The 24301-nt window shown below is 42.4% G+C and overlaps 1 protein-coding gene across 2 annotated transcripts in view; it reads left to right on the top strand.

Moving 5' to 3' along the window:
* SDK1 (sidekick cell adhesion molecule 1) overlaps positions 1-24301 on the top strand; it is a 301817-nt gene that overhangs the window by 234565 nt on the left and 42951 nt on the right. For both annotated transcript variants that reach the window (XM_039360268.1, XM_039360267.1), the window contains exons 25-30: positions 89-326; positions 6504-6619; positions 6987-7176; positions 10672-10770; positions 16416-16610; positions 20384-20585. In XM_039360268.1, the coding sequence (XP_039216202.1) occupies positions 89-326; positions 6504-6619; positions 6987-7176; positions 10672-10770; positions 16416-16610; positions 20384-20585 (1040 nt within the window). The remainder of the gene's footprint in view (positions 1-88; positions 327-6503; positions 6620-6986; positions 7177-10671; positions 10771-16415; positions 16611-20383; positions 20586-24301) is intronic.

Raw genomic sequence — 24301 nt, 5'->3', positions numbered from 1 at the left:
AGTGGTCCTTCAAGTAGCACACAACAGGCAGTAGATTAAGTGACCTTATTCTCACTGATCTTTTTTTTTTTCTTTTGACCATGTTCAGCCTCTGCCTGATGCGCAATACAATGGGAACCCCGAGTCAGTCGGTTACAGGATCAAGTACTGGTGTGCAGACATGCAGTGTCCTGCCCTGACCAAGGTCATCAGCGACCGACTGGAGACTGAAGTCACCGTCGAGGATCTTCAAGAGTGGACCGAGTATGAACTGCAGATCCAAGCCTTCAACGCCATTGGGTCGGGACCCTGGAGTGAGGTGGTGCGAGGCCGTACACGAGAATCAGGTAAGCAATGGGAAAGGAGCATCTTTTCTTGCTCTTAAATGCTTTTCCAAGCGTTTCCTTTGGCTTGGGACTGTTTATTTAATTATTTATTTATGAGACTTATATACCGCTTTAAGTGCAAGCACTCTCTAAGCGGTGTACACCAGTAAGCAATGTATATATATATATATACACATTGCCCCCAACAATCTGGGTCCTCATTTTACCTACCCCGGAAGGATAGAAGGCTGAGTCAACCTTGAGCTGGTGAGATTTGAACAGCTAAAGTGGCCTGCACTACTGCACTCTAACTGCTGCGCCACCTCGGCTCTGTTCTACTGAATCTGAATAGATCTGCACCTGGAAGGCATTTTTTTTTACATCAGTCCGACTCTGTCAAGTCCCAAACCAAGAACAACCTGCAGCTGTTCTTCCAAGCTGAATTCTTTATTGTTTCATACCGATAGACAGAATCTTGCCAGAATGAAGACTTTACTATCTGCATCTACAATATACTCTGGTAACTCTTGAGGAGGGGCTGTCTTTACCCTCTTCCTCTCACAGGTAATCTCTGGTCTGAGTGGCCTCTTACTCCCATGAAATCCACCCCTTCCCTCCTAGGGATCCACTTCCATACTACATTCCGTCACTGATGCATGTAGTCCAGCTATGCCGAGTAGTCCAATTTTAGCAAGAGTGAACCTCAGCCAAGCAGGTTCAGAAGGACATACGGCCAGAAGAAAGACACCCTTATAGCAGCAAGGCAAAGTAGCCAGACTAGCTCTTTGGCAGAAGGTAGTGATTAAGCTGTTATCCGGATAACTTCTAACAAGGCTTCTTCCTTAACTCCCGTCCCATATGCACCCCATGTAATTTACCTTTCTCCTGTGGGTGAATAATTGAGCACAGTGACCTTTCCGGAATTAAGTATTCAACAGTGAGAGTAAATCACGCCGTGGCTAACCTGCCCAATGAGTAGGGGTTGTATCTGCAATTTGTCTCCATAATCATACAAGGCCCTCCCGTTGCTGCATGGCTAAGGTTGAGTTTCTCATTTATCACTGAAAATGGGACTTACCCTTTGTTCTTCCCATTTCTTTTTGCAATAAAATGCTTGGCATCTTCAAATTTGCATATTTTCATTCATGATGGAGGAAGGGCTCAATTAAACCAAAAGAGAACCACGTATAATGCTTGCTCTTGAACAAAGGTGGCTGAGAGGGCGTCAGGTAAGGAGGACTGCCCCGTTGATGCATCGTGCAAAGTCATTCAAGAGGTTGGCAACAATTCTGTGGGCTGTGTAGATAGCAGCTGTTATCACCAGTCCAGATTGAGGGACTGCTCAGTTTTATAATCCCAGGAATTATACTTTATGGATCTGATTGGGTGGCATTGAAGTTACTGGATGTTACCATCAAGACTGTTGGCCATCACAACCAACCTTTCTCCAATAAACTAGTGAAACTCTTTGCCTCCAGAAGTTGTGAATGCTCCAACACTGGAAGTTTTTAAGAAGAGACTGGACAGCCATTTGTCTGAAATGGGATAGGTTTTCCTGCCTGAGCAGGGGGTTGGACTAGATGACCTCCAAGGTCCCTTCCAACTTTTTATCGTTGTTGTTATTATTATTATTGTGATTCACTTAACAACTGTGGCAAGAAAGGTCATAAAATGGGGGCAAAACAGTTCACAAATGTCTCAGCAACAGAAATGTCAGGCTCCAATGAGGTCCTAAATTGAGGACTACCTGTACGGAGCTTTAATCTGGTTTAAGAGGAGCTTTGGGATATCACAGTAAGGCAATGTGATGCAATTTAGCCCCCTGGTTTTCTCCAAAGAGCGACCCAGATTTATTCAGAAGTTAACTGTCCAGAATTCAGAAGGATGTCACCCGTGCCAGCCATGAAATGATTCCCTCTCTAAGAAATTTCTATGAAAAGGTCAAACTTCCTTGGGAGAAAATAACACGGGGCCATGACGGTGAGCTTGCAAGAACGCCAAGAAGTAGCTACTGACAAACAATCCCGGCAAAATTGCATCCGTTGGGTCTCGAAGAGTCGGGAGCAACTGAACAAACCGAAAAACAACAGCGGCTGGATGACAAGTCGCTCCTTTCGCCCCGAAAATCTGGTGCATTGCCACTTGTTTTTCATTTCTCCCCACCCTGTCCCTCGCGAAGCCATTCATAACGGAGTTTCTCTTTGTGAAGATCTGTAGATAAATCCGAGGCAGCCTGCCAAAAACATTCGTGTCTCTTGGCAATCTATAGTCCTTTAACATAATTATATTCTGGCGAGAGATAAATCCAGGTGAAGAGGAACCTAAAAAGAAAAAAAAAATCAACCCGAGGATCAATATAGAGGGAATAGGAGAGGGAACTAGAATTTTTTTTTCCTGATATTTCTGGCTAATTGGCGATGCAGAAACCGTTACAGAGGTGATTTGGTCACCTGGAGCTCACAGAGAGGGTGGCTGGTATGTCACTGTGTGTGTGTGTGTGTGTGCGTGCCTTTCTTGGGAATACTCTCGTGTGACTCGGAGGATACAGGTACGGAGTTAAAAGTGACAGATGGCAAGGTTTTGACAGATCTGAAATGTTGTGCATGGTACTGATGAAGAAGGAACGAGACATGAGGCGAACTGTCAGGGATGTCTGTACTCACCCCACACATCCTGTTCTACCCTTGAGTATGACATCTTCCTCTCCAAAAGCTACTGGTTATTATTCCAGCTTTGATTGACAGACAAGAAGAATCGCTGCCTGGAGCCTTTCTACAAGTGGTCTGTGACTCTTAAGTAGGGCATATCGTTTCTCCTCTAAGTATTTGATGGGAGGGGATCAGGAGCAAAACAGTCAGGATCACACATTAAGTTCCAATGAAACTGATTTATTGTTCATCCCTAGACACAAGAATCTAGTCAACTAGTGGTCAGCACTAGTTTGGAGCTAGATAAGAGCCAGAGGAATTCAAGAGGGGTTGGACTGTTTGGGGGAACGTAATGATTCTAGGTTGATTCCTCTCTTGACTCCACCCCCAGGCCCTGCTTGTCCTTTTCCTATTCTGGAGGAAACTACCGCTACCACTCCTAGCCTTCCCGATGCCTTCACTCTCTTTTGCATTTCCAGAAGACTCTGGAACATCCTTTCTCCTCTACGTCTCTGATGGGGGAGATACTACCACCACCCTACCTGGCACCCCAATACCTTCACTCTCTTCAGCATTTCCAGAGGCTCCCTGGGAATCCGTGTATCTTTCATCAGAGGCCCCTTTCAAAAGACCAGCTGCGCTTGAACGAACGCTCACAACAGGTCAACCAGAAGCTTTCAGGAATCCGCCAACAGCACGAATGGCTTCCACTATGGCTCTTCTTGTGGCTGAATTGTCACAGGTGCTTGTTTAGACAGCTCATATTTCCAGAACTAGAGGTCAAAAGCCTTTTTCTACCACAAGCACGCACACGCACACACACACACACATACACACACACAAAGCAAGTTTCCCTCTGCCAGTTTTTCTTGTTGAGATGCTCGGAGACGTTCTCCTGCTTTGAACAAGTTGTCCTTTAAGGTTGAGAGGAAGCTACCTTCCACCCCTACCCTTTCACAAATGAATAAAATTCTCATCTGAGATGCTTAGAGCAAGCTGAAGATCTAATTGTGTTAACCAAATAGAGTTACACATCTCTAAAAGGTGCTCAGAGGCATAGGAATGGAGAGGCAATTGAGAGGGGAGATGTAGGATTTCTGCCTGTCATGGGGAGTTAATGACAGTAATTTTATTGTGACCTTTAAATTAAAGTCTTCACACTGAAAAGGGATGCCTTGTTTCCTTCCTCTCTTTTCCTCAAAAAAGTTTTTATTTGAAAACGTTCGACATTCTTAGGCTATGTTTCCATAGCAAATATTGAGGGCCTGGACTTAATTGGATAGCTTCTGGCTTTCTAAAAGAATTAGGTTAGATGAGATGGCCTTTCATCAAATATTGCTGCAGGACATCGAATCATCTCTGTAGAAAATGAAGAGTTTGGATCTTGCTTCTCTCGTGAAAAAAGATCTCAGCTGGTCACTTAAGGGACCACAATGTCCCAATCCTGCCTCTTGCTTTTATTGGAACTAAATCGATCTGAAATTGGAGTCTCCATTTGTAGTTTTTGCAACAGTTAGAGCCTGACTTAAGCCATTTATTAGTTTCAGGGTATTTCAAGGCATTATCTTCCATATGAAACTACCAGTGGGCCTACTACTGTGGTCACCAAAGAGCCTGCTTTGAGTGACATGGCCACAAAAGCTCCTTTTAGCTGAGATTACAAATAGGGCGTTATCCTGTTTATCGCTTGGTGTTAATTTCTGCTTATCTCTGTGTGGATCGCTGGTCAGGAGATGCTGTGGCCTTTTAGCTTGCTGATTCTTTCTTTTGAATGGTATGTAGATGTTGTTTATCTCTATGTGCCTGTTGATGGCTGATTTGGCTGAGCGCCAGGCTTTCAGGAATTCTCTAGCATTTTTGGCTCGGTCTAGGACTGGAGAGTTGTCTGTCCCTGGAGGTTCTTTGTGGTCCCCTCTTTAATTGTGGCAAGCTAGTGACAACATTTATATCCTGCCTAGAGACCAATTTGTCGTGGTTGTGGTATCTGGCTTCTGGCATTTTTGTCTTTGTTCAGTGTGTCTTGTAATATTAGAAGCATCTTGTCTTAACTGATACTATAAGCAATTTTGGAATCTCTGTGAGAAAAGAGATGGACTTTGGGTGCAGGATGCTGTCAAACATCTTCATATCAGGCCATTTCCAGGTAGAGTAGTCCACACTCATTGAGTTCCTCAAACAACCTCTTATTATAACCTCTGCTTCTATCTGAACATGTCCAATGGCTGCATCAAGGTGCCAGGAGGTGCTGGAATTACTGAAGTGGGATAGTTGGTACCTAAAACTGGCTGAAGAATAAAGCACAGTAGTTGCAGTTCTTCCTAAGGCTACCTTGAGACAAAGTGGACCATTAGGTAGTTATTTCTGAAATAACTTCCTTGGGGAGGGAAAGTTTTGCACCAATTCTGTGGTCAGCCAGAATTAATAGACCATATCTTGGACAATAGGGAATAGCAGTATCTTACCTTGCTTTCATATCTTGCTGAAAATGTAACTCCAAATATTCCTCTCCAACTAGGCCACAGGAACGGAGCAAAGATGGTTACATAAGGAAAAAAAAGAGACAGTTGCAGACTGCTGTGTGAAGCCTTGCATATTTGCAAGAGTTGATATGTATGCATAATGTCCTGTACAAGGTAGAGAGAAACGGTTCGGGTAATGAGACCTCCATCTGGGGACCTGTGTTTAATTTATTTGTTCATCTAAAAGATTTATAGCAAGCCACTCAAATACAGATTGATCTCCAAGACAGCTTATAATACTGTTGAAAACAACCCCATTCCACAGTACAATTCATTAAAATATTTAACAGGGCAAATCAAACAACTGCTACTATGGCGGAAAACCATTATATTCAAATGTCATTACAAGGCAAAGGAGAAGAAAAGGGTTGGGCTAGGAACGGCAAGACAACAAACAAGAGGAAAAAGCTATTCATAATCAGATGGTTAACCGGGTTCCCTTCAGAGGGGCTGCCCCCCCAGTAGCTGTGAATTCAGTTTAACATCTCAAGATTTAGTGTAGCTCTGTTTGAATCTCATTTCTGGACTTCCAATGAATGAGATCATCTCTTTGGTCAAAGCTGCCCTTAACACATGGATTTTTTTGTGACTTATGACCAGTTGCTTAGACTCTATTGGAAGTTATGACTGACCCAAAAAAGGGGACTTATGACCTAGATCAGAAGTTCTGATATCTGGGTGTGCACAGATTCAGGCAGTTCAAATGAGTATGAAGATTCATTGCAAGCCTCAGCCCTCTAAAAGAATCTGGCCAACTAACAATCAAGCGAAATGAGCAGGAGATAAGAAAGGCATTCAAGGTGGGCTGGACTTAGATCTCTTGAGGGTGCGCAGGGACTCATGACGGATGACACGTTTGACCCCTTCCTCAGGCTCAGCCTGCTCATCTCTTACACTGTACTTCGTTTCTAAAACAACTCTAGCTCTATATTTCTCTTTGGTGTTTCAGTGGTGGCTCAGATCCTAGAAGCACAAAGGAATGATGGGATGGTGTGTTTGGTTCTAATTGCTGTTCATTTGATTGCACACAGTTCCTTTGGCTTCCCCAGCAAATGTGTCCGCTGAAGCAGTAAGTTCCACTCAGATCCTTTTGACGTGGTCAGCTGTGCCCGAACCCGAGCAAAATGGGCTCATTCTGGGCTACAAGGTAGGCATCTAAACCCAAATATTGTCCCCCATTTGTCTTAAGCAGCATATCTCAACCTGAACGACTTTAAGATGGGTGGACTTCAACTCCCAGAATTCCCCAGCCAGCATGGGGAATTGGCTGGGGAATTCTGGGAGTTGAAGTCCACCCATCTTAAAGTCATCCAGGTTGAGAAGCACTACTGCGAAGATACGTCAGCTTCTGTCGTCATCTTCGTACATATGAGAACAGATTTTTGTAGCCCTGGATAAGTCAAAACAGCTCATGTGGTTGTGCTTCTTTTATTAGGAAGGACGTTACTCTTTGGGGAAGAGTTTTGTTCCTTTCCCCAGACACTTCTATCAAAACTTTTTGTTTCCCCCTGCAGATTTTGTATAAGGCCAGAGATGTGCAAAGTCAGCCAAGCAGTCAAGTGGTCAGAGGGAACCACAGCCTTTCCATCCTGCTAGCTGGCCTTCAGAAGTACGTGGTCTATGAGATTCAGGTGCTGGCCTTCACACGCATTGGAGATGGGGTGGCCAGCAATCCACCAGTCACTGAGCGAACTAAGGATGATGGTAAGTGTGTGTGTGTGTGTGTGTGTGTGTGTGTGTGTGTGTAAGTTTGTGTATCAGTGTGTGGACTTTCCAGCTTCCAGAAACTATCTCCATTCACTGCCTGCATTCTAAGAAAAAAGCATCTTTTTTTTATTGGAAAGTTTTATAAAAATTACAGTATACACCCCAAAACCCACCCACCCTAAACCCCCCCTCTCCCTCCCCCACTTCCCAGAGCTGAGTACAGGGTTACAAATATAATAATCAAACTCTAACTAACATTAAAATAACAACTATAAAAATAACCAAGTCCATAATGCGCTTTAACTCCCCTTTAACATAAGTATAAACAAATTAAAAATAAACATAATAATATAAACAAGTCAATATTATTAAACAATACAATACAAGAAAAATGCATCTTGATAGAACAAATAGATTTGACAACCATTTGTCTGGGATGGTGTAAGGCTTCTGCCCTGAGCAGGGGGTTGGACTAGAAGACCTCCAAGGTCCCTTCCTGCCCTATCATGTTATGTTCTATGTTGATTATAGTTTTAATCTTTTAAAAAGCCAATTTTTTCTCCTTGTACCAATGGACAATGCTCTTTTAACTTTGAGCCGAGCATCTGTTCCCTAAACCGTTCCCTTCTTGTAAAAATATTGGAAAAAAAGGCCACTTCACCCAAAAAGCCTTGCATTTTCTAGCCAGCTCCAAGCCTTAAAGGAAACCTTTACAGTCCAATTATGAACTCTTACCGAAATTCAATCCTACCAATAAAAGAAAAAAACACCTTCTGATATAACAGGACGGGATAAATAAACCTTTCTGTGATTGAATGGGAATACAATGCAGGTTCATATACCATAAATGGGCCTCCTAACAGCCTCTGACAAAGGAATAACAACATGACCTTTTCTGTTCTATAAAAAAAATAAAACATTTAGTATTAGTCGCAAATACTTTTCCCGAGGATGAAAATTTGTTTTTAGAATTTGACATCTCGAAAGAAGAGAGGGCTTTATTGCAAGTTCCTGATCGAAAGATTCGTTAGCTGTAGAGATAGAGAGGCCAGCCTAATCCTACAGCTTGTCTCCCTGTTTGTTATGGAAACGGTTATCCAACTTTTCTAGCCTTAGCTTCTTAGAAAGGTATTAGTTAAATCCTTGTTAATGGAAGAGGCACAAAGGTGAGAAACTTCAACAGTCTGAGCTTCCCATGAATCCGTACCAACATCTCATAGTCCCAGACTCTGAAGGAACTTGCGATTCTGAATTTGGCAATTCCAAAGCTCATCTTATTTAAAAAAGCCATTAAAATGCTTGCTTAGGATAATAAACGCTTCCAGAATGCCTTTGGATTATGCTTTTGAGGGTGCCCTAACGCTTTGCTCATCTAATCCCTAGAAGCGCCCTGAATGCTCAGTCAATGCTCTGAAGTCTGACTTTGAGAAAAATGTTGCTCCCGGTGACTTTCTGACAATGGGGAGGCTTGGAGCTAACCTTCATCCACCACATGCTGTTTTTCCTTCTCTCCGTTACAGCTTTTTCCCTAAAGAAGTTGCTCAGAAGAGCTCTGGGCTACTGACATCCCATAATAGAACTGAAGCAAAATAAATAAAGGGAGATTTCTATCCTTCTTCTTGATTAGGGGAGAGGACAAGTGACCCAGTATCCAAGTTGCACATGGCCTCTGAAGGCTGTAGAAGTTCCAGATGTTGCCAACCAAGCGGGTCACTTTTGATATGACAGGAGAGCAAATATTATATCCACAGGAAGCAATCACATTAACCGTGTTGAATTAACTTGATTGAACTCACCAGAAAACTATATTCCTAGAAGAGAATATTCGTAGCTCAAGGTTGACCTGTGGGTCCTTGGCGCTCTCTGAGCTTGGTGGTTTTCTTGCAGACGTCTCATGACCCAACTCATTAGTACTAGAAGGGAGTGGGATGAGTGGAGTGGAGGAGAAGGGGAGAAGGACAAGGAGGAAGAGGAGACAAGGAGAAAGACTATGAGTCCTTTTCCGCTCTCAGCTGGGTGATTTTCTTGCAGACATTTCGTGACCCAGCTAGATAACAAACCCATGTCTCTTCTAGCACTGATAATGTTACCTAGTTGGATCCTAAAAAATATGTAAGAAAACAACTACGCCCAGCGAGCACCAAGGCTCCACAGAAAATCATAGCCCTGAGTTGGTTATTTGTCCTGATCTGCTTATTTTTTGAAATGAGGGTCCAATTATATCATATAATTCCAGTCCCTCACCTAAATCAGAGTTGCTGCCCCTTTCCTAGGGGTTTTTGATGGGATTCAATACTTCTCAGGATTATTGGAGTAATCCGCTATCAGTAACCCCTTGGAGGCTGTTGCCTAATGAGATGGACAATTCAATGTGTACACACAGTCTGGCTTAACCTTGCTAAGTTAGCTAACAAATCAGAATTGGACTACTTTATCCTTCCTCCAGCCCTGGGTGACAAATGGCGCTATTTGCTCTTCCGTTCCCAAACTCCTGACATAAGCTTGCTTGATTCCTCCCCGACCAGTTTAATTAAAAACATCCTAGGTAAGAGGAGAGGTGGGATTCGGGCTTGAGGTGCCTCCAGGTTTGCAAATTATCATTAAGTCCCCCTGGTGACCTTGGTGTAGGTAATTTGTCATCTGTGTCACTGTTCACCCACTCCCCCCACCCCTTTGATGCTCAAAAGATCAGAGGCACTCACGTTGAGTACATGCAATTAGAAGATAATTCATTTGGGAAGCTAGCAATGTGCCGGGTGAATATTCATGAAAACGGATGATGTGGAAATTAACCTCTCCCTCTCAGGATAATTCAGTGTTTCCATAGGACATTGATATATCCTCCTTAACCTAATTGGCATCCAGCAGATGCCTTGGATTACAGCTCCCATACTTTCCATCTGCCCAGCCAATGTCTCTCCCCATTGGGAGCTGTAGTTTGAAACACCCAGAGGACGTGAAGTTCAGTAGGGCTGTGATATATGATGCCAGGAGTTTCATGTCTATAGAACATGGTCCAACTGTGAAGAATCTTCAGAGGTCCTTGCCTGTTGATATCTCCGGAGGTCAACCTTCATTTGTTAAAGAACCCACTGTAAATATACTTCTTGGGTATGCGTTAGCTCAAGGACTCCAGGCTAGGCTAACTCCCCAAATAGCAAACTTTTCACATTGCAGAAAATTCTTCATTCTCTTTGAGTTCTGTACCATTTATGATTTACCTCTAGAAGTTCAAACAAATGGTCTCTCTAGCTCAGCAAGGAAGCTTCACAGACTAGAGATGGGGACTTTCTACTCAAGAAGGAAACATGTCTCCAGAAAAGTTCTGGAATTCTTCCACTGGATCCTTTTCATGTAGGACGTCCTTTTTCTAGAAGGCTAGATTAGGTCTAGAACCTTCCACAAGCAGGATCTTTATATCAAGGTATCTGGATAGCTTTGAACAATTCAGCAGGTAGCCATCATAATGGTATTGTTTTGGGTTTCTTGCAGTCCCAGGCCCCCCGGTGCGATTGGTATTTCCTGAAGTGAGGCTGACGTCCGTGCAAATTATGTGGCAGGCTCCTGAGGAACCAAATGGAATTATTCTTGGTAAGTGAAAGTGAAAAGCAAATGGTGAGGGAGAGAGTTAGAACATCTCAAGATGTTTTCAAAGTCAAAGAAATCAAAAGAAGAGCATCTTTTTGTGTTGGGGGGTTAGCACAAAAATGGTGGTTACGTTCCCCAAAAAAACCCCCAAAACCATTCCTACCATCTCTAATATTTTACCCAAAACAAAATATTTTTTTCTCATTCCTTTGGTTGGTTTTGCTTGGCCTTCCTCACAGCCTGACAATCCGTTTATCCACAACGTATTACAATTCTTCACTTGAATGATGAAGGAATCCAAATATTGAAGTGGCGACATGAGAAAGCTTGTAAGGCCTTTCTATACGTTGAAGATGCCAATAGTTGGTATTAAAGTATGATTGAGCATTTTAGCAGTGAGCGTGCAAATGCAGCAAGTCCCGGGGAGGAGGGGAAATGGGTTAAATTTAAATCCTTGTTTTAAAGAATGTGACTTGGAGATCCTGAATAGACACTGCATTTTGCATTCCATTTTTCATATCCTCTCTTTATGCCTTCTCCTCATCCACCACCATCACCATTCCTTCTCCTTCTCCTTCTCCTCCTCCTCCTCCTCCTCCTCCTCCTCCTCCTCCTCCTCCTCCTCCTCCTCCTTCTCCTCCTCCTCCTCCTTCTCTTTCACTACCACTAACATTCCTCCTCCTTCTCCTCCATTAATGCTCGTCTCCTTGCCCAGACATGGTCGTGTTAGGTCTGAAGAGCTTTGGAAGGTGACGATGAGTATAAAACCAGCATTAGTATTCCGAGTGCAAAACCTGTTCTTGCTCCTGCTTGTTTGCTCTGAGGGAAGAAATGACTTAGAGTGACCTAACATTTAATAGACACATTAAACTGTTGCCATTTACTTGGCTCAGAAAGCAATGGTGTGCCAGCGGATCCTGCATTTGTTTGAAGACAGCTTGTAGCGCACCTCTGGATGCTAATTATAAACCTTAGATTGTGTAAAAGGACTTCCACTAATCTAAAGAGGGACGAGAATCAGGTGCATGTAGGGGAGCCAGACCCAAACAACTGTGGAAAATTACTAGGGAAGTATCACTTTAAGCAACATATAACAGTCTAGCAGAGCGTATGTAGCAATAACCATTGAATGTTTGTTTAGGAATTAGGGAAAGTCAAATCCAACCCATTTGGAGGGCACCAATTTTGGGGAAGGCTGGTGACTTGCCCATTAACTGCCCTGGGATTTAGAAAAAGCCAGTCAGAAGCTACATCAGCTGAATATGGCTTGCTTCTGGTTGGTTCAGGTTGATTGGAAAGAGAAAAAAATACTTGGGAACAGCCGAAGGTTGATTTTTGGAAGTTGACCATCTATGGAGATTCTCAATCATGCAGGTCATGGTTGTCCCAAAAATGCTTTCCAAAAAGGTAACTGGACTCTCTTGGGTCCAGTTCTTGGATGTTTCAAGGAGAAAAAAAAAGGAAGTCCAGTTGCCTTTTGGAAAATACCTCTGGATTGACCATCTTAAACCAACAGGAACTGGACAATTCTCAATTCCTGCTTGAATTTTTCTGGGTCTCTGAATCATTTCCCCTTGGAGGGCACCTCAATTAACCTTCCATTTAAAAGAGGTCGGCACTCTCCTTGCATGTCTCCATTCAACTCTGAAAATATACCCATATATATATATATATATCCTTATGATGTTCTTTACGTGTTTAGCAATGTTTTGACTCCTGTTTTATTCCGACTTTCTATTCTTCAGGTCTTAATGGCCTTTAAAATGCCTCTTGCATTTATTGCTGTCTTGCTCCCGCAGCCCTGAGGGCATTCATTCATTTCTCCTTGAACATTTTCCATTTACCTCTATTGATTTTCCTTGTTTGAGTTCACCGGTGCTTCCCCTGGTCTTGTAGAAGTTACCCATCCCAGTGTTTCACTGCAGCCCAAGTGCCTTTTGAAGGTTGATTTCTTAAACCGTGGTTTTTGGATTAATTTGGAGACATCTTTAATAGCATATTTTCACATTAATCTGACAATTTCTTTTTAGCTATCCCAGGCTCAAATTGGCTTGAAATAAGAACAGTACAGAATCGGCAAGGGCTATTTCGGTTATTTTTCCTGCCGTGAAATTGGTTATTTTTTTCCAACTATATTTCTGGAGCCAAAGGAAATCTTAATAGGGGGCAGTAAATTCTTATATCTGTCATTTTAAAAACTCCAATAATAAAACATCCTCCTTTTCTGTTATATTTGTACTACTTGCAAAAAAAAAATTAAAAATCCTGCAATTTTGCTTTTTAGCAAATGGCCCAAAGTTTAAAAGCTATTCCATGGTGGGGTTTTTTGTTTTGGTTTGGTTTTTTGGAGCAGAAAGACATGGACAATCACAGATTAGGAGTTGAAATCTGGGATAATCTAATCTGCTAACTTTTCTTTGTGCTTAGACGAAGTTCCTTCTGCATTAAGTGTCTGATAGTAAAAAAAAGTGTTTTAGGAACAAAATTTGGGGTGAACATTTTGCAAAACCATTTCTCGTTGAATAGAGTAGAATAGAGTAGAATAGAATAGAATAGAATAGAATAGAATAGAATAGAATAGAATAGAATAGAATAGAATAGAACTGAAAGGTACCTTGGAGATCTTCTAGTCCAGCCCCCCGCTCAAGCAGGAGAACCTATGCCATCTCAGACAAGTATCTGTCTAGCCTCTTCTTAAAAACCTCCAGTGATGGAGCGCCCACGACTTCTGGTGGCAAGCTGTTTCATTGGTTAATTGTCCTCACTCTCAGGAAGTTTCTCCTTAGCTGGCACCTTCCTTCCTCTTTCTCCAAGGAACATTCTGGGACTCAGCAACAAGAGCAGAGTAGATTGAGAAGGACCATCATGAAAGGCTTCAGGCAAAGTCTACTTCCTCAGATCTCATTTCCCAAGGATTCATGGTGTTCAGCCTAGTCAGGCGGCATCGCATCTTGAAAGGATAAAGCTAAAGATATTACCGCTTGGTTTTTCTCTTTTTCCCCTTGAAATTCCCGTACAAAGAGTTCCTAGTTAATGATCTCTGAAGATGAAACTTGTTTAATGCAAATATCTAACAGCACCACCTGGTTGCTAATACTCCTATTAGTGCTTTGCAGATTTCAGAGAACTCTGCTGCTCTTCCTTAAGCTAGCCGTAAGTTCCTTATGCAAATACGTAGCTTCGAGTTACACAAATAATACTGATGAGAAAGTATCTAATATGTTGATCCACTCACGGAGGGATTGCCACCAGCCTCTTGTTCATCAAATGCATTGCATTTATTTAAGCCCGATGCCTAAACCCGTGAGCAGAGGATGACATTTTTAATGGATTTCAGCTTAAGCCAGAACTGTCACATTGTTTGCAACAACTTGTATGTAACTAAGCGCATCGGCTGCAGCTTAAACACAGAACTGGGATTATAATTTTGAAATTCATCTAGTGTTGTGATCCCATGTCCAAGCTTTTGACATTTTTTACAGTCTTTGCTGAGCCTTTTAGATGATTTAATTTTATCATCCATGCATGTCCATAGACGAGCAATTATCTTGCAGGGCTTCCTACGTCTAGCTTACACTGAGCCATGGTGGCGCAGTGGTTAGAAGGCGGTATTGCAGGCTAATTCTGCCGACTGCCAGGGATTCAATCCTGACCGGCTTGAGGTTGACTCAGCCTTCCATCCTTCTGAGGTTGGTAAAATGAGGACTCAGGTGGTTGAGGGCAATATATGGTGACTCTGTAAACTGCTTAGAGAGGGCTGTAAAGCACTGTGAAGCGGTATATAAGTCTAAGTGCTACTGCTGTGGTATCACAGTTGTGGTACCCTGTGAAGCTGCTTGCTTAGATGCACAATTTATGGTGCCAGCCTTGAATTAAAAAAATGCATGTGGCCCCCAGAAATGTTATAGTGAAGGAAGTTCTGGAGAACATCCAAACTGAAACAGGGATAAAAAGTTGCTCTGGAGGTCATTTATTTCCAGTTATTTCTCTACTTTTTAAGGAAAATTGTGCTACCAAAGCAGCAATTAAAGGGATTTTTTTTCTTAAGGATCTGTTCATCCCTATCAACATTTTCCTGCATGGTGTGATGATTGGTTTCCAAAAGCATTTTTTTTTCCAAGTGCCATATTACAAAAAAAGAAAGAAAAAGAGCAAAAGCATGAACAAACATTTGGATTAGATTTATTATGTTTATCATGCTTTTTCTTTCCTTGGGACTTGGGAAGCAGCATATAGAATTAAAACAATTAAAAGCCAGACAATGCACAATAATTAGAAAGGAAAGCAACTGGAATAGCAGCAAATTTAAAAACAAAAGCATAAAATAGCTGAGGCAAAAGCCACCCGCAAAAGGATGGCTGAGAATTCACATCAGTCAAACTGAAAATATCTCCCAGCTCAGAATATGTGGGTAGGCAGGCATAGAGGTTTTCAATAAATTTCTGAATGCTGAAAGAAGAAAGAACTGTGAGATGCAGGTTATAATTAGCATAATTTGTAGGCAAACTTGCAAGAAAGGAATAGACGGATTATGGAGGCACTATGTAATAAAACGTGGCCTTTGCAAATCACTCTTCCTGTTACGTGTCTGGTCACCAGCAGGCAGAAACTATTTTTATATTTTTACAACAGTTTTTGACATCCCTAAGAACATTATCTGTTGGAAGTCCTATCTTTTTTTTTTCCTAATGGAAAGGGGATAGTGAACAATTAACTAGTGAAACGGCTCCAGAAGTTGTGGGTGCTCCATCACTGGAGGTTTTTAAGAAGAGACTGGACAACCACTTGTCCGAAACAATGTAGAGTCTCCTGCTTGAGGAACAGGTTAGACTAGAAGACCTCCAAAGTCCCTCTGTTATTCTGATTGAGGTGGTATAAACATTTTTTTAAAAAAATAGACAAGCTAGTTAGCATCTGCTCCATCTCGTCACCCAAAGTTCATGCCACTTAAAACATTTTCCAAAGGTCTGGACTTCATGAGACCCCTTATTCAAACTTGCCCCTTTTATGACTTGTGGACTTCGACTCCCAGAATTCCTTAGCCAGGCACGCTTTAATGATCAGCAGGGTTGGGCAGATAGAGTTCTAGGTTGCTTCTCTCCTTGATTAGTTTCCATCCGTTGCTTCTTGCCCTGCCTTCAGGCACTTTGGAGAATAGCTTGACTCCCTCTTCTTTGGGGCAACCCCTGAGATATTGGAACTCTGCTATCATGTCTCCCATAGTCCTTCTCTTCATTAGACTAGACATATACTGTACCATATGGATATGCTCCAGGAAGGTGAAACGGCTCTAGTATCTCATTCCAAAGAAGGAAGTGTGAAACATTTCAAACATTTCATGGTGGATTACCACTCAGAAGTCTTTTTGCAGTGATTTCCCAGATAATGTACTGAATCAGACTTTTATCCAAGGGGGAGAGGTGTTACAAACTCAGCTGATCCATCCTAAAAAAAAAAAAAAAAGTCAATTCAATTGCTTCCCCTTTAAATTAAATAAGGGAATTAGGATGGGCTAATCGTCTTGACTTTTTCCCTTCATGAAAAGACCGGAGAAGCTAACTCAACTGCAACAATAATGTTATTATTCTGATGTGTGCGTGTTGGTATCCTCGTAAGGATGACCTCATCCTTTGTCTCTCTGAATCCAGGGTATCAGATCGCTTACCGTCTGGCATCCAGCAGCCCCAACAAGTTCACCACGGTGGAAGTGGGATCGACAGTCCAACAGTTTGCAGCTACAGATCTCATCCCTGAATCTGCATATATTTTCCGAGCTTTGGCCAAAACCCGTCAGGGTTGGGGTGAGCCCTTGGAAGCCACTGTGATCACGACAGAAAAGAGAGGTAAGAACTGCAGTTAGGGATAAAACTTAAAGCTTATCCAAAAGAGGTCCAGCCTAGACGTAAGGAGTAATTTCCTGACAGTGAGAACAATTAATCAGTGGAACGGCTTGCCACCAGAAGCTTTCCCATGGACATGTTCAACCTACTCTCCATTGAGTAGTAAAATCTGAAATCAAGGGGGGGGGGTTAATCTTTTTGTGAATGTAAAAAATGGCCTTCTAGAAAACTCTACGAAGCACCTACTACCCATTCCTATCTCTGCCGTCCTTGATGTCATTTCAAGCTTCCTCCTCCAGTCCTAGGAAGCTCCAAGGCTGCTTCTTGGATGCTTATTATTGAATGCTGAAGATTTCCGATGCTCGTGTCATAAATTGTTCACTTACAACATACAAGGAGCAGATGGAGCCCGTGCCCGTTCACAAATAATGCTGACAGCTTGGCCAAAACAAGTATAATGCTGTAAATCATAATTTAAGCTGGATCCATTTCCTCCCAGCCTCTGCGACTTTATCTGCCCAACCCTGCCAATAATTAATGGACATCAACGGAAAGCACTTCCTTTGGCAACTGTACGGAAGGAGGTTGGCACTGTAGTCTTCCAGAATGTTTTGTTGACTTCCCAAAATATCCCCAAATCTTGGAATGATCTCGTGGTCACCATTCAACTATTAACAAGATCCTAGCCACCTTAGCTTCCAAGTTCATCTCAAGTCTGTCTGATGCCACCAATCTGGGGTGCAAAACCAGACAAGATTCCTGCACTTTATGGGGTCTGTAGAAAACTTTGTATTCTACCTGCTACCACAACTCACTTCACAACCGCCTTGCTTAGCAACAGAAATTTCAGGCCGTAAGACGAGGACTCCCTGCATTTGTCAACCTCTTCCACAGTGGATTTCAACTCCCAGAATTCTTCCAGCCAACACGTAAAGAAAATGTCCAGATCAGAAAAATAAACCTGAAGTGAAAAATCCCCAAAGACTGTAATTTAGACTCCTGGCCTACCTCACTGGGGAGAGAGGGCGCTCCCACCCAGCCTCCTGTTAAAACAAATCTTCTTTATAATTGCATCACCCATTTGGAATTAAGAAGGAACCTAACATGTCAGCAGAAGATTTGAGAAAGGCCAGGCTGAGAAGAAATACTTTGATCCTAACCCACCTCAAGGAAGAGCTGGCCAATTTAATTAAGACCCGAAGTAAACAGAACCATTCTTTATTATACGATTGGCTGAACCAGTCCAACAATTTGAGTGAAAATGGCAGCCAGTCCGCTCAAATCTGTCCTTCCAAGTCATGCTCAAGGACACCCTTCCATATATTAGCAATTCAATCAGAAGGGCCCCAAAGCATGAATGTTTATTGCCAAGAACGTCAAGAATCAGGAAGGCAAGGACCACGAGTTGAAAAGTCATCCATCCACCTGCCATCCGGGAAAACAATTTCCAATCAGACAGTGAATGATGGAACAATGACGAGCAGGATAATCGGTCTGCACTGTATCTTGGTGGGTGAATCAGTTGCTCTCGGAATCATTTAAACACTGTGGAGGACCTGGGCGCAGTTAGGGAGCTGGGTGGTGTCAAGGGAAACCTTTGAAATCCCTGGGAGGAAAGAGATTTCATGCCAGGCACAAGGAAGCAGAACAATTCCATGAGTAGGTCCAAGCCGTTTTTTTTTATTGCTGCACTAATAAAGGAGAATATCTGTAGCTCAGGGTTGACATGAGGAGTCCTTGGTGGTCTCTGAGCTTGCTTGTTTTCTTGCAGACATTTCATTACCTAAACTAGGGGAGTGGGGTTTGTGAGGAGGAGGAGGAGGAGGAGGAGGAGGAGGAGGAGGAGGAGGAGGAGGAGGAGGAGGAAAGCTAACACTGATGATGTTATCTAGTTTGTATAATGAAACATCTGCAAGAAAACAAGCAAGCTCAGAGAGCATAAAGGATCCCCCTTTATTGTTGATTATGCATTTATAAGAATCTTGCCACACTAAATACATTCACTTGGGAACAGGCAGATAAAGGCTTCACTAGTCTGGCCTCTGCCGTTTCCTCCCACAAAGTAACTCCAAGCTACACCCACTCTTTACTCCTCCTTCTACTCTAGCTAGTGATTCCACCACATTAAATCTGTTGGTCCGGGAGAGAACCAACCCATGATACAATGTGCTTCCCACTCTAGGTTCCCACATTACATTCTCCCCAACCCTGGCCAAATCCTTGAGTCTTCAAGTGGAACAAACATTTTTGTCCTGACCCCAACATCATCTCATACAACTCAGGCTGTTGACATCGAGAGGATGCTTGTCAATGCACGGTTGATCATCCTGTTGGCACCGTCAAAGCACCGAGTGCTAAAACACACCGTGTCTTATGGCGAATGTTTTCAGAAGGGCAGAGGGACGGAAGAGAGAAACGCCAAAACACAAGCTGTTCTTTGTAGAAAACTGTCGGAGGTTCAGGCAGCCAGGAGTAGATATTTACCGAAACAGGTGCTGATGGAATTGAATCAAATTAGATTCTCAATTTGATTCAAATTAATTCCAAGACAAGTCACTGTGGCATCACTAATCAATGCCTGCTTTATTACATGCCACACATTTTAATCAGAATCAATAATGTCCATGATAAACAATTAAATAAGTATTCCTCACCGTGTTGATTTTCTCTGACTGAAATTGATGGGTGCGGAGAGATGGGTGCCAAGTTTTCTGCTGATACATTACTGATGGCCTCCTTTCTCCTCTGCATTAAGCAACGTCTGGCACCGGAGATTCCTTTGAATAAATCTACCAGGGTGCCGTCAACCATCATAAGGATGTAAGGGGAAAAAAACCTTAGAAATATGGGCTAATCTCCCTGCTCCTTCCTTCATAGATTCAAAGGAAAAGGCATGCACCCTGCACTTTGTCCTGAGCAGTTAAGCAAAAGAGAAGAACAGAATTATAATCGGGACCAACAAACATAGCACTAGGCCAGGGGTAGGCAACCTTGCCTCTTTTATGACTTGTGGACTTCAACTCCCAGAATTCCTGAGCCAGCATAGCTCAGCTTGGAAACCTCTCCCTTTTCGCTCAGCATGGCTGGCTCAGGAATTCTGGGAGTTGAAGTCCACGAGTCATAAAAGAGCCAAGGTTGCCTAACCATGCACTAGGCCATGCTATTTTTTTTCTTCTCATCTAACATTCATGAACTATGGGGCCTTGGGTGCTCTCTGAACTTGATTGTTTTCTTGGCAGATATTTTATTACCCAACTAGGTAACATCATCAGTGCTGGAAGGGAGAGGGTGGAGGAGGATTCCTTTGTATGTTTGTAGCTCAGAATTGAACTGTAGAGTCCTTGGTGCTCTCTGAGCTTGGTGGTTTTCTTGCAGATGTTTCATGACCCAACTAGGTGACATCGTCAGTGCTTGACGGGCATTTTGTTTAGGCAGAATAAAATCAGGAGACTGCACTCAAGTGAACAGCACTTCAGTGCCACGACTGCTTCTGAGTCCCAAAAAGTTCTTTTCCAAAAGGCAACTGGACTTCCTTGAGGGTTTTTTTTTCCCTTGAAAACATTCTGCTTCTCATCTGAACTGAAAAAGCTTCATAGATGACTAGCGAAACATTTTCAAGAAAACAAAACTAGTAAGAAAGTCCAGTTGCCTTTTGGAAAAGGACCTTTGGACCGTGGATGGTTGAGAATCTCCATAGACAACTGCTTCTGAAGTTCTCCATCTGTTAGTCTTGATTTCTTAGAAGGATCATAACTGCTCTGTGTTTTGTTTTTCAGAACGGCCAGCCCCTCCCAAGGAATTAAAAGTCCCTCAGTCTGAAGTCACATCCCGGAGTCTCCACTTGCACTGGGTCCCTGGAAGTGACGGCTCTTCTCCGATACGTTACTTTACCATTCAGTTGAAAGAGCTGCCAAACGGAGACTGGAAAACCTACACTTCATCCGTCAATCACAAAGCTACTTCCTGTTTGATTGACAGGTAAGTCTCGTATAAATACTTCCATCAGGAGATGACAGAAAATGCAAAACATCTCATCTCAAAGCAGAAAAAAACTGATCCCTTTGACAGGTCGTCCTTGACATACAACTTTTTTTTTTTTTTTGTAGTAAAATTCAAGATCAGAAAGTTGTGACCAAACAAATCTCCAGGCTGGACTGAAGAGTCCTGAGGCCCAAATCTCCCTGTTAACCCATCACCCATAAATAGCCGAGATCTACCAGCTTTAGCTTTTTTTCATTATTACGAAGGTGATTTCATAATTTGTTCCCCTGATATACTTTCAATAAATTAATAAAGGATGAAAAGGAACGAACGACGACGACAACCACAAAAAGAAATCAGGTGATTAAACCGCTTCCCCAACAGACAGGAACAAGCTCAGAATAATTAATATCAGGTTGATGCTATTTATCCGCAGAGTGGCTCCCACACTGAACAGGAAGTAATAAAAAGGGTAGAAAGAGACCGCTACTAATTAACATTGCTGGAATTAATTTCTGAATGAACTTGTGGAACCACTCTTTAACACAAAAGAGCTGGTTACGCAACAGCAAGGTGTAAAGGCATCATGATGAAACTCCTCCCACCCCAATAATGAAAAATGGCTGTAGCGTAGCAATACAGCAACGATTCGCCTCTTGAAAATGTCTTCTTAATAGAAATATAATTTGTTCTTCGCTGTATAGAGATAGTCCTTGACTTACGACAGTTCAATTAGTGACTGTTCAAAGTTACAACACCACTAAAAAAAAGTGACTTTTAGGGCTGTTTTTCACACCTACAACCATTGCAGCATCCCCAGGTTGTGATCCAAATTCAGGTGCTTGGCAACTGATTCATATTTATGACGGTCGCAGCGTCCCGGGATCACGTCATCCCCTTTTGCAATCTTCTGACAAGCAAAGTCAATGGGGAAAGCAGATTCACTTCACAACTGTGTTATCAACTTAACTGGAAGTCTTTAAGAAGAGACTGGACAGCCATTTGTCCGAAATGGTGTAGGGTTTCCTGCCTGAGCAGGAGGTTGGACTCGATGACCTCCAAGGTCCCTTCCAACTTTATTATATTATTATTTTTAATTATTCCTTAAACCAATGTGGCAAGAAAAGTTGTAAAAGGGGGCAAAACTCAACTACTTTGCTTAGCAACCAATATTTTGGGCTCACTTGTGTCGAGGGCTACCTGTATTCATCCCTTCCTTCACCCAGGTTTGCAAGAAGTGATGTTGGACCGAGAACTAAGTCACAATCTCCTTTTTGCTCTCTGCCAAATCTCAGAAAGAACGCCCCATGTTAACCGCAGACAAGTTAATTTCCATTTGTTAATTAGCAAGACTCTTGTGTGTGTTTTTTCTCCTCAGCCTCTGTCCGGCTATGCAGGAACAAAGCCAACCATTGCAAATCCTTCAGCCCTTTTTTTGGCAGCCACTTCTTGACATTCATTCCATTCTGAGTTTCTGCCTCTGTGTTTAAATCTTATTTTCAGATTAAACGAGGGCGTTTTTATCCTAGTGAAGAAGAAAGAGATCGCATTGCCTGTTTAAATAGTATTATCCAGCCTTGGTTAGATTGGGCTGGCATTAAGATTCTTGCCACAATCACCTCTCAAGCTGCACTCTGCTTGCAAAAGAAACTTCCCAGTTAATTTACTTCCCAATGTGCCGATGGAAATCCAGGTGTTTTAAAGCTGCCAATGGCTTGCTGTTGAAAAAAGTGTTGAGCAATGGAAGGGAACTTTAGGGCATTACATTAGAAGTGTTGAGGTTTTAAAAAGAAATTGCGATGGTAGAGTTGCTACTGTTACTATCGTAGCAAGATGGGCTGTAGGGATGGACTCCAAACAGTCTTCTTTCAGTCCGGCTCATTTCCACATTTCTTTTGTGATGACTGGATAAGGTGGACTTCCCTTGGAATTATCACACCGTTGTTTGGTTGCTTCCAGCCCTTTGTGACCCAGAGGACCAGAAGACTTCCAAGGACTCTTTCAGCACCATGATTCTATGAAAGTCTCTCTCAACTCCATCCTTCTGTCCCATTGATGCAAATCTCCCTCAGACATACTCCTGGTTCTGCCAAACTCCAGCAGATGTTAATTGGAGATGCCAGTGACTACATCTCCATGACTGACCAGGTCCTTCTCCAAGATCATGGAGGTTCTTGAATTCTCCGATCCAAGAGTCTTTTCTGATTGAAAGATTCAACCTAGAATTAAGGAGAAACTTCCTGACAGTGCGGACAATTAACCAGTGGAACAGCTTGCCTCCAGAAATTGTGGGCACTCCATCCCTGGAGATTTTTAAGAAGAGGCTAGACAGTCACTTGTCTGAGATGGTATAGGTTCTGCTGCTTGAGCAGGGGACTGGACTAGAAGACCTCCAAGGTCCCTTCCAGCTCTATTCTATTCTAAATTCTAAATTGAATGTGATAGCCTGGACTCCCCAGGTCCAACCCCCTACAAACACCCCTGTCTTCAAGCAACTGCCTGCCTTTCCTCACAGCTACCTATGCATCTCTTGTTACAGTTTGTATTGATCTTTATATTCCTAAGAACTGTCTCTTCAACCTTGAGCTTTCTGAATGTGTGGGATTGCAACTCCCAAAAAGAATTGTGTCTGATTGGGAATTTTTTTTGCTTTTTTTAGAGATTCTGCTGAAAGATTCCATTAGCTCTAAATCATGCCAACCTGAATGTCTTTAAGATCTTGTCTAAAGAGACTTCAATTTCATTATTTAAAGCCCTGAGCATTGCCTACTCAATCAAGGATGTTTGTTTGTTTGACATTAGAATTTCTCATCTTTAAGCACTCAGAGCTCTTTCCTACATGTAAACAGCTATTCCAACCCCTCTGGGCAATTCTCCCATCTCCTCCATGCAGTGCAGCAGAATTAAATGTGGTGCTTGATTAATCGATTGGTCTTACAATCATATAAAAAAATAAAAATAAAGGCAAAATATAGGATCTAATTCCAGGGTAAAATAGATAAAAGCAATAAAATACAGTAATAAAATACAGAAGTACAAAGAATCAGCATGTAAGCCACTTTTGTTTCCTTTTTTAATATCTGGGGACTTTAATGGTAACATCCCAATCCTCCTGGATGACTGGGAATGTTTTGGATTTTGAGGTTGAAGAGTATGAATCCTTCAGTTATTCAGAGGGAGGGAGGTTGCCCAAGATTCCTCCATTGTCGAAAAAAATACACTGGTTTGAAATTTGTCTACTTTCACCACTGCCTTACTATTGTATCAGCTCCAATAGGTTTGGGGGTGAGCATTTGAAGAAGTACGTTGGTAGGCTGACTATTCAGAAGTGTGCGAACATCCAAAAGGGATAGCTTAGATGATTTTCCTCCCTCAAGTTCTCTCCTTAACCCATTTTGGACCGCTTCATGATCTGTAGCCCTTTGGGCCTATGTCTGTTTGGAGAAATGATGAGCTTGTAACTCAGTCCTTCTCTGTATGGCCAACCTCTGTGGTGTCTCCAAAGATCTGGAGATCTTGCTTCCTCTTGTGTATTGGCCTCAATTTTGTTTCCATTTCTTCTTACATTTTCCATGGGATATGGTAGTTCTTTTATCAGGAAGATAGAAGAAACTTCTCTCAAGGACTCCTTGAGAGTCATTGTTCATTCTCATGTTTATATTCCACCTTCAAATAGGAGTGAACCAGCAGATGGTTTCTGAAGATAAGTACCA

The sequence above is a fragment of the Crotalus tigris genome, unplaced genomic scaffold (genome assembly GCF_016545835.1).
Source record: "Crotalus tigris isolate CLP2741 ecotype Arizona unplaced genomic scaffold, ASM1654583v1 scf7180000019173.45859301935:6455823, whole genome shotgun sequence".
Lineage (NCBI taxonomy): Eukaryota > Metazoa > Chordata > Lepidosauria > Squamata > Viperidae > Crotalus > Crotalus tigris.
This window is presented reverse-complemented; position numbering and strand designations above follow the sequence as displayed.